At 42.8% G+C, this 11303-nt stretch overlaps 1 protein-coding gene across 4 annotated transcripts in view; it reads right to left on the bottom strand.

The window, feature by feature from the left end:
• Positions 1 to 3155: 3155 nt before the first annotated feature.
• The window catches only part of TMEM260 (transmembrane protein 260), a 40201-nt gene continuing 32053 nt past the window's right edge, over positions 3156 to 11303 (bottom strand). For 2 of the 4 annotated variants that reach the window (XM_080394488.1, XM_080394489.1), the window contains exons 13-16: positions 11054 to 11230; positions 10434 to 10487; positions 9916 to 10006; positions 3156 to 8824 (exon numbers count right to left, since the gene is read on the bottom strand). In XM_080394488.1, the coding sequence (XP_080250614.1) occupies positions 8552 to 8824; positions 9916 to 10006; positions 10434 to 10487; positions 11054 to 11230 (595 nt within the window). In that variant the 3' untranslated portion in view covers positions 3156 to 8551. The remainder of the gene's footprint in view (positions 8825 to 9915; positions 10007 to 10433; positions 10488 to 11053; positions 11231 to 11303) is intronic. The other 2 variants (XM_080394490.1, XM_080394491.1) reach the window with 1 other exon arrangement.

The following is an 11303-nucleotide window of genomic DNA, read 5'->3' as shown; positions in this document are numbered from 1 at the left end:
ATACCTTTCATCAGCACTTAATTCACAAAATAATAATAATAATAATAAAAAAAAAAGCGCCACACCAGCCCTTAAAAGCTTTGGAGCTGCATTTCTCATGGTTGCAGTAATACTTACTTACAATATGGACTCTAGCTGCTTTTTATGTAACTGCTGCTCTTAATCAGCTCAGTATTAGCAGCTCTAACCTGCTCTTGCTTGATTTATTTTATTTTATTTCTAAAACAAACATAGATTTACAATCTCTCTGATTTCCCAGCTTTTATGCCACTCCACTGAGGCGCTTTAAACATCTCATTTATCTCCCATACGTTGGGAAATTACAACCCCCTCCTCTCCAAAACAAACAAGCAAGCAAAAAAACCTCCAGCTAAAATCTACACAGTTGGAAAGTGTTGATTTAAACAATAACCCTGAAACAAGATAGGCAGAGACTAGAACATGAAAACAGACTTCTTTTTTTTTCTTGCACAGATTGAGCTCTGAGGTTGTTTGCATCAAACGTTGACTTGTTCCAAGGCAGCATCTATTTATATATTGTGAAACTGGAAGGAAGCAGCGTGAAATATATTTTTCAGTCATTTGAGAAAGACTGCACTGTTGCATTTGTTCTAGCACACATTTCTGTCTCCTTCCCTTCCTGCCCACTTTATCTGTACTTGTGCAAAGGGGGCTTGAAAGAGTGGGAATAATTTGAAGTATTGGGCTTTCTGAACAGGGTTTGGGTGGGAAGCACATGTTAGCATTTTTTCCTGATCTGTATCACTTATGAAAAAAATTCTTCCCTAATCAGACAGATGATTTAAGGGTTATGCTTGTTCCTGGTTGATGTGTTTGCTGAATACAAAGGACTGCACTTAAGAAGCATATCTATCCATTTTGCGCTACTGAAAGCAATGCTGTGTCCCAATGTCCTAGTCTGTTTTGTTAATTGCATAAATCATTGAATGCAAATAATGGCAGATTTTTTTTAAATGTGTTGCTTTAGACTTTTCTTACATCTTTTCCCCATCTATCTCCTGCCTAATGCAATCATAGATTCTTTATGCTATAGTATGTGAAACTAATGGGAAAATTTCTCTTCCATATTACTGTTTCGTTATATACAAACAAGCAACTTGCATTCTTCCATGAATAAAAGGGACAATATTCCTCTACTTATAATTATCTTGAACCTCCCCTCGTCCCCCTCCTCTGTAATGACATTTATATTTACTCACAGAAACCCATGTAAAAATACTGCTGGAAAAAACACAATACTACAAGATGTATCACTTCCCTATCAGCAGCCAAGGTTTGAATTTTTAATTCAAGTTATCATCCAAACACTGAACCAGTTCACCATACTTCAACGAGCAAACCCAGCAATTCAACAAAACATAAAGCGGGCAAAACATGAAAGTCTCCTATGTATTGACGGTGGGGAGGGAGGAATAGTTATAAATCTAAACCCTCCATTCCAGACCACATCCCCAAATGTAAATAAGCACACAAGCATGTTGCTACATATTTTTACAGAAATAATTACAAACAGCCTTATCAGCGGCGACGAATTGGGCAACGCACACATCATTTATCCGTTGTGCCCTCTGCTGGATAGAGCACACAAGGCAAGCAATATTATTTCCAATTAATTTTTGGCATCATCACTTGGCATCTGCTTTAGGAATGCAAAGCGTGAAATTTGTAGTAGCAGGTTTAATATTTGATCCAGCCAAAAATATTTTTGCTACAAGGACTTACCTTTGGTAGTGTTTTCCTCCTCGCTCCCCCCTCCTCCACTCCGTGTTGTTTCGTTGCCACTGAGCCTTGTTTACGGTCCAAATGAAAAAATCTGCCACCGAACACCATACATGGCAGGAATAATTTCATGCTGTGCAAAATTTGTTTCATTTCACATCCTGTAAGAATAATTACTTAGCATAATGCCACTTAAGCTGTATTTCTAGCTGCAAACATTAAGGAAATGGTAAAAAGCTAGATCCCGGTTGGGAGAAAAAAAAGGGTATTTAGGGGTCCCCGGGGTTTCTTAAAACTAGTCGCTTTTAACACCAGGGACAACAAGAAGAATTAAAAATGTTATAAATGATGTCACTGAATTTAAAAATACAATAAATCTCAATATTTTCAATGATATTCGAGGTCACCCGTGTGCTGGGGACCTCGATAAAGATACTGTCTTCAGAAATAGAGGACAAAACACCTGGCCCATATTGACCACATATCTCATGTTTTCTGCAATTAAGTTTATTTGAAGGTGACAGTTCCACAATCATTCCTAACTAAAACAGCAAGTGAAGAAGATGCATCCTCCTCACATCACATCACCAACTCTTTAATTCTTATGTGATGGAAAAAAGGGCTTAGTAGGTTTGGCAGAGAGTTGATGCGATGGATGAGCAGGGTGTATAGACCAAATATCAGCATAAGTTGTGCAAAAAATACCTTAGCTCTTCGGGGCAGTGTGATACACTATGGCAAAGGAGGCTCCAGCCTCCCTCCAGGGCCCCCCCAAGAGAGAAAAATCCTCTTTCATATCTAGTCAGAATTATTCATCGTTCACTTTTATCTTCTAGTAAAACTAAACATGCAAAACTGGCATGGTCTAGTAGAATTAGTTCAATGAAGTTCAAAGATGAAAATTATGATTGTGGATTTTTTTAAAAAATTAGTTTTCTCAATGCCAAACCACAGTTTGCAATCGAGTAGCAAATTCTAACTTTTTCTTTCCCAGATGTTGGCAGGAAATAATCACTTACAGAGGACTTCTGGAGAGAAGTACCTTACACCCCTCATTTTTTAACTAGCACTGACAACACTTGTGGACACCAAACATCCAGGCTGACTTTCATCTTCCTTGAGGCCACTGTGTCTCTTCCCCATTCAGCAGCAAAACCCATTTTTGCTGTAGTTTGACCAACAAGGATTTACTGATGAAATTCACTGATAACCAGCATGTTTGCGTTGGGTTTGTTCAACCCAACAAAAGACAAAATCTCAGGTTTGTTAGAAGCAGGCTGTGAAGGATCGCTGGGTGGATGGAGGCTGTCAATCACAGCACACCATCTCCAACCAGCCCTCCGTTGGCACAAATTCCCTCAGCTCCACTCATCTGAATAAAGTTATTCCAATTTATACTCATTCCTTGTTTTCACTCTGTTTTGAAAAAGCCTTTATTGAAATGTCAAGTTTGAATATAACAGGGGTGTCAAGAGGCAACAAGGGAGAAAAAATAAATTTTAGGGGAAAAAAATGGCAACAATTTGAGCATGCAAGTCCTTCTTCTGGCCTGAAACAGGCAGCAGATCCTCCCTGGGGAGGCTTTATGAGCAGCAGAGTTCTTCAGATGCCATTTTTTTAAGTGGCTTTACTGCCAAATCAAAGGACATGACAAAAAAGGCCCTCAAAACCATCCAAAACCATACTCCTCTTACACGCTTTTCCCCCAAAGTTCAGCAAGCTGCTGTTGTATCTGACTAGCAGCAGCAATACAATAGAACTCTAAAATACCCAAGAGCACTCAAATGCTCCCATAGAAGGGACAACACATGGAGGACACAGAGCCACCAGCACCCTCCATCCTCGCGGCGTGGTCCAGTGTGGCCATGGAGCTGAGCACCACCTTGCAGCCATCTGGCAAGGGCAATGCTGCAAGCAGTCACTCCGGCTTCGTCGGACAGATCCAAACCAAACAGCCTTTTGGAGGGTACTGACAATGATGTCTTCATTCCCTACCACAAGCAGTGCAGGAGCTTTAGCCGCCTGTTTGCTCACATAGTACCATGCCAAGCTCCCAGTCCTGGAAGTCCCTGGAAAGATTGTGAGGGCTTCAGCATGCGTGGGCTTCGCCAGGGTACACACACTGGCATCCCAGTGGAGATGCCATCCTTAATGTAGGCACCTTGTTTCACGAGTCCCCCAGATGAGGAGGGTGGGGAACACATCAATAGGATTTTGTGCTCCAAAATCCCCAGCTCAGTGTCTTCCTTCCAGACTGTGGCCCATGACATTGTCACTGATGATGTATAAGATGCTTTCGCTACCTGTTTATTCTTTATTTAAAACATGCAATGGGGGACACGTGGAGGGTAGTAAATATGATCAAATTAATGCAGCACTTAACAATATCAACATTAAAAAACAATTCACATGAGAACATCCAAGTGCCCCCATGCTGAAATACCTCTCATCTATAGGTCCCATCACCAAACCCAGGGATGACTCGAGGGCAGCTAGAACTGTCCCCAGGCATACGGAAATCTCAGCGCTGCTCAGCTTGACCCTTGAGTGGCTGCAAACTCTCAAGAATGATGGTGCTGCCTTACAGATCATCTCCCAGGCTGCTTTTGGGAAGCCTGGACCACGAGCAGGTTTCAGTAACACACATGTACACATGTAAGACATGTGGATTTCAACTGCATTTCAGGATAGATCACCGTGTGCTGCACCTGGCTCCGTGACTCTTTTTTTAAGAGCAAATATAAGTTGCCAACATCATCATGAAGAACAAGCCCAACAATTTAGCAGTTGCCTCTTTTTTTCTCTAATTTTTTTTAAACACCGCACTGAATCCCAATGGGACCTTTGAGTTTTGTTTTAATGGTGAGGCAAAAATTTGCTGATCCTCCCCGTGGTAAAGTTACTTTCAAGTCAGTGAAAGTTCTTGGCCCGCGATGAAAAGTCTTTGCCAATTAGCGCTCAACAACTTCAATTCATCCCTCCTGGTTCAAGATGAGTAGGAACCTAATAAGGCTGTGATAAAAGGGCAAAAGGCACTGAGTACCCAAAGGGGATTAATGGGCTCTTCCATTTATTTGTCTTCCTAACAGCTGAACTGTTACAAGTATTGACGGTCTTCAAACGGCCCGGGCGCCGGGGTCTCCAATGGCCATCTCCAGCTCCCCGGCCCCGAGGGGCGAGGGCTTCCCCCTGGGCGATGCCAAAACCAACAAAGCCCCGGGGATCAGGTAATGAAACTTCAGCTTTCCCCCCCTCCCTTCTTTGAGATTTATTTACTGGCAGCTGACAAGGGGCAAATTCAGCTGGAATTGTGTAGTCAAGGCCCTGTCAAGCCTTCAGAGGCACCCTTATGTCGAATCACCTTCCTGACTGGCATGTCGCTGAAAAGCCCTCGGCACTGGTCCTTAACAGCTCCCGACAGCACAAAGGACACTCCAGACAGATGCCTACATGGCATCCTGCAGCATTTTAAAAGAGAATTAGTGGTTTTAATTATGGTCGTCGTATGAAAGGAAACCATGCAAGCTCGGCAGGAGACCTTTGATCAAACCCTTTTGCTAGCACAATGCCGCGGAACTGTGACTATTCCTAGCAAGGGGCCTTTTCTCGCTGAATGACTCACCAGTGATCTTTGAATGCAGACAAGTTCCTCGCCCTCCCTCTTCATTAGCGAGCATTTCTATACAGGCCCTATATAGTGCGCGGAGTCTTGGAGCTATACAATGGGGGGGAAAAAAGAATCCCTACAGATTCTGGCCTCTACTTAGGAAGTGCTGAAGGACTCTGAGTGACTTTATTCATTAAAACAGGTTGCTATTAATTAACTGTCATAATAAAATAAAGAACTATTATTTGCATTTCTTAGTGCACTCCCTTTAGTAATATGTATAAAAGATGCTTGTAACAAAAATGAATTTATAAGGGAGAAAAAACCCTCAGAAGTCTTTTTTTTCCTACCCCCCTTTATTTTATTTTTTTTTTAAGTCTGGGCAGCAGGAGCCTGACTAATTATTAGGACCAGTTTTGCAAGAGAACAAATAGAGGTAAAACACAAATATGAAAGTAATTAGGAAAATGCAAAATCCTGTTTACTTGGCAACCAATTCATGCAACTGAGACTAACGAAGAGCAAATCAGCTTTGCTTGTTTGATAAACTTAAGGGTGCCACCTAAGAGGAGCTGATAAAAATTAAACTTCTGCCAGCATCCCTCAGCACCGCCTTTTAGCGAACAGGTTCAGAAACATCCACGCAACTGCTTCATCTACAAGCACCAGCAAATCTCATTTGAACAGATTTGGGGGGAGGAATTTTGTAACTTCCATCACTGTCAAATATTTCCCCCTTCATGATCAGTCGTCAGGGATATCTTTGAGCTGAACAGCCAGCATGGACACCTGTATCACACGTGCACAAAATTCATACGGACACAGCACATGTGAATGCCATGGTTGCAACCAGTTCTGCTTTGCTCCCTAAAAAAGCATCACATTTCCATTGCTGTTCACACCTGGGAAGGCTTTTGCCAGTGGGAAAGTTCTTCTTGTAGTTTGCATCGCTGCTTATTACAACACATGACGATAAGTTACTCGATGTGGGCTGCAGCCTGGGATACCTTTGTCCAGCCCCTCTTTTCTACTGAGTAGATAGTGGAATCCACAAAAGCTTCCAATTATTTCAAGACTATGCAGCTAAGGAGGGGCATCTAATCAAGATAAAGAAAACCCTCAGCTCAGTATATTTGCTTGAATGGATTTTCAATAATGCAGGTAACAAAAGCATTCAAAAATTGGATTCCTAATGCTTTTCTGCTAGGCTGAAGGACTGATTTTGAGAGGGAGAAGAAAGCCAGCCCTGAGAAAGCTGCATGGAGGAATGTATGATATTCCCCCGCTCTGTACAAACACTTCTGTGGGGACTGAGAAAAAGGAAGAGATTTAAGTGAGGCACGGTCGACCTGAAATGTAGTCAATTACAACACAAAGAGTTAAAATGACATCCCTGAACTGCTCCTCTTCCTTCTTTCCCCTCTGCTTTGTGGCTTGCAAGCCAGAAGCTGTAGTTGTCTTTCCTTTTATTGCTCATTTGTCATCTGCTGTTTGTACAGGAATCATTTATAGAAGTAACCGGGAGAATTGCTATGGAAATCATACTATGAACATAAATCAGAACGAGAAGGAGAGAAATAAAGGATGTTATTTTGCAACCAGAGTTAGAGATTCCTAGACAGCAGCTTGGTATTTATACAGGCAGCATTCAATGAAAGTCGATCTGGGAAAAGCAGCAGTCGGAAAGAACAAAAGTAGTCTACTTTTAAAAGGATCTGTTAGGATTAGTACCAACATGAGCCTAAATCTGTACCTACATGCACCTTCAAACTACAGACCAACAAAGCAACATCCCTTGCTCCTGCACACATCTTGATCTGCTCCACCAAGCCTCTAGGAAGCTTTCAGAGGTGCCAAGGTGCCACTTGGCAACGTGATCTTTACAGAAGTATTTCTTTCTTCTCTGAAAATTTTACTAGGCCAGATGAAATCCTGGCCTGGCAGACAGTCTCCTATAAAACACTGGGCTAAGATCTCACAGAACCACACAACAAAGTATGAAAATTTAGACTAATAGTAACTTTCCAACAGCAATACCAGGTTTTGGGTCCATTTTAAAGCATTTAAAGTACATGTTAATTGACAACATTTTGAAAAACATGCCTTTTTTTTCTCTTTTTTTCAAGCAAGTAGCTGACCTCTTGTTAACCAAGTTGCTTGGCTTTTGGGATAGACTGAAAAGCAGGACAGAGTCACACTCCGTTCTTTTGGTTAAAGCCCCTGACATCACTAAAACTGCAGTTCTGGCATCCCCAGTACCTGCGAGGACATGGCAGAGCAGACGAGTGTTACGTACAGGAAAAGGCCACAGCACAGATGCCACAGCAGTGTCCCAGGGGAGCTGCTCTCACATCCCTGTGCAGGGTCTCAGCACCATGGTCCCTCTGTCCCAGGTGGAGCTGCCTACAGTCACAGCGCCCTGCAAGGGAAAATACACAAGTTGCTTGCTCGCTGTTGGAAAACTAGAGCAAGACTATCCCAACATAAAAAAAAAAAACCAGCATAAGGGAAATAACCATCCCTGCAAAGCACAAAAGGCAGAAAGAGCTGGGTTGGTCCCTACCCACCATCCCATGCCAGGAGGACATCACGTCTGCAGCACCCCTGGGCATGGGCACAGGCGCAGGCACAGCCAGGGGATAGAGCACATCCAACACAGCAAATGATCAGGCTCCCAAGAAGGGCACCATCCCACATGCTTGTCCTGATAGAAACCTACCTCACCATGCTGCCCTGTGTCCATAAGAACCTAGCTAGACCCAGCACAGCTAAAGGAAAATGGCTGTAGAAAACCTTGTCTCAGTAACAGAAGAAACATTTAAAGGCGAGATACAATTTTTGCATCTATAAAGGATGCTGCATTCATAAAATTAATTAAATGACCTTCACGTACAACAGATTCACTGGTTTACTTTAAAATAAATTCTCCTTTTTGAAACCCAGTATTTTATGTAGTGATGAGCTTCCCCCCAGAAAAAAAACCCACAAAAACAACCAACCCTCAAAACAATGCAAACAGTTTTTGGCAACAGCAATCAAAGACTAAACAACAGTACATTCCTGCGGAGGCAATAAGACTCAACTTCCTCTCTGCTGCCATTTCTGTCACCTTTTAAAACCATTCTCAATGTTGTCAAGAACCAGCTCAGATTTTAAGTCCTGACTTAATTTCAGCACTTCGGCAGGCGGGTGGAGGACTGGGTGCTACCCAGCTCCCTGCCTCAGATCTTCTTTCATTTTCCTCAGCCCCTGCAACTCTTTCTTCAGGTGTTTTACAGCCTGCAGAATATCCTGCCGCTGGGGATCGTCTTCTGCTTTCTCAGTGTAGAGGAGGAAATGTTTCACAGTTTCAGAGAGCAACGTTTCAGGATCCACATCCACCCGATGGAGACGCAACATCCTCTCACAGGCAATGGCATAGTTTTTGTGCCAGTTCACTGGGTGATTTGGATGAGAGTTGACAATTTCTTTGTATAACTGTTAAAGGGACAAAAAAAAGGGGGGGGGGGATGACGACACAACACAAATTAATTGAATGAACAGGACTAACAGCTCTTAACAGTGCTTCAAAACTGCCCGTAAAGGAACAGATGCTATTTAGAAGTCCAAGTCCAGAAGTGGAGCGTTTCTGTAACTGTGTGTTTACCATGTGATATGCAACAGCATGAATCAGAAATCCAAGGGGGGCTGAAACATCTCCCTTCCTACAGAAGCTGTTCGTTTAGAAGCGTTACAGATGATCATGATAACCCCACTGCACATTACGCACTTCCCCAAGAGAGGTGTCACACCAGGCTGGGGCATAAAGGGGAGTTTTAACTGCTGTGCCTGGAAAAGACTTACTCAGTATTTCAGGAGAGCAGGACATCTTCCACAGGACTTAAACAGTCTGTTGACTTGAGTGGGAATATTCATAAGCTTAACAGCAGGCATGTGCCCAAGTACTTTGCAGAACAGCAAACATCACAGCAAAACAGGCAAGAGCTGAAAGGAAACTATTTGGTGACTCTTTGCTGGAGTATGAAACACTCCTCCTCTCTGCTGACACACGCTGACTGATTTGTGCATCTCTTGGCATCTTGGGCAGTCCAGTATTTCCAGAGATACCTACACCAGCTTATGGGTGTTATTCTTTGGTGTGAAATGCAACAGAATTAATTCGCAGTGAGAAGACTGTCGGATTTTACACTTGCTGGCTCAGATGCACGACTGTGTAATGACAGAGGGGACAAGTGCATAGAGGGGACTTCAGGACAAGCAATCTCTTGGCATGGGTTTGGAGCCCAGCACAGACAACATAATTACAGCAAAAGCAGGGTGTCGACTGGTTAGCTTTTGGCATCTTTTGTGACCAAGGGGGCAAGTAGGAATGGATAAAATCCCTGCACAAATCTCTTTGAATCTGCTATGCTCCCAGTTTGGATGAACAAAGGAGAATGCAGATTACAGGACCTATATGGAAACACTGTATTTCTATGGAGTCCAGAAACTAAAAGAAAAAAAAAAAAAAAGGACCGAGCCTGCAGGGATCCTGCAGGCAGCATGCATAACCAAAACATATGACTTACAGTGTATGCAAATGTGTAAAGTTGTGATTTCATTTCTGCAGTCACACTGGCAGTTTCTGCAAGGTCAAATATAAAGAAAGCTGTTTTCATCCTAGGAAAACAAGAAAAACTTCCATATAATAATTGCTTAACATAACCAACTCACATCACATGTTTATATACATCATCAACATGTCCACGTATGGGACAGTACCCCAGCATCTCCATTTAAGTAGTCAGTGATACCAATTTCTCCCCATGATGTATTTTCTCACCCTATGTCCCAACTACACTCTACTCATTTGAGATAATTGGAGGGTAACTTTATGGTGAACAAAATGACAACTTTCCTGAAGTGACCTCTTGCTGGAGTCCATGCATGCTTCGCTTCACCCTACCAACCTTTTCCTTCTGAAGCTTGGCACACTGAGATCTCCAATAAGGCCATGCACCATCAAGCTGCCTGCTTTGGTGTGTATTTCCATGCCAGTGAGCTGGCATTGCCCATCAGCTGTTGGAAGGGAGCAAACGAGAATTACCTGGCTTGCCACATCTCTTCATTGGCAACAGCTTCCCAGGAAGAGGGCTTGAAACTAAAAATGGGAATGAGAATAAAATTCAGCTGTCAGATCCACATCACTGTTTTTCACCCACCACACAATCAAATCATCTATATCAGGCAGCTACAGCCCTCCCAAGCAGAAGAAAACCCGTCATGAAGCCTATGGCTCTGACAGCAGGGAATTCAGCTGATCCTCAGTTATTCATAAAACTTTATTCCTCTTTCTTCATAGAAGGAGCCTCTGGTATATCAGGTGTTTCACAGCATCCTAGCTGTCCTCAAAATGAGCAATGCTTTTTACCATCCGTCACAGTTCAGTTCTACAACATTTAAAGCTTTGGATGTCCCAAGTCCTCAATATTTTTTGGCTCCTGATCAAGTTTTAAGATTGGAATTGGACCTGATACTTGACTAGAAATGTCCTCTTTATTTTTAACACTAATAAAAGTACCACAGGCAGATTTATCGTATGTTCTAGAACACAAAACATGACGATTACAGCTTATGTTTAATTTCTCTAACACAGCAATGGATGCGGTTATGCTGCTGGCAGAAGAATCATGAGCAAGAAGGAGCAGAGTTGCTTCTGCCTCGTACCTGCCATAGTCTTCAGTCCAGTTGTAGAGATTTCTTGTAAGATGAATCCACTCTCCTGGGTCAAACACAACATCAGAAGGAACTAATTTTTCACAGGTACCCCAGGGCCAAAGCGAATAGCTCCTTCTCCAGGTTGAGTCACCTTCATGAAGACCTATGCAGACAAACACCTCCTTGCTGCCAAAAAAACCAGAGTGAGCAATCATGAAGCCATCCCAGAGACCGCGGGCCACCCTGCCTGCTTGAGCAA

The sequence above is a fragment of the Falco punctatus genome (assembly GCF_963210335.1).
Source record: "Falco punctatus genome assembly, chromosome: 7".
Taxonomy (NCBI): domain Eukaryota; kingdom Metazoa; phylum Chordata; class Aves; order Falconiformes; family Falconidae; genus Falco; species Falco punctatus.
This window is presented reverse-complemented; position numbering and strand designations above follow the sequence as displayed.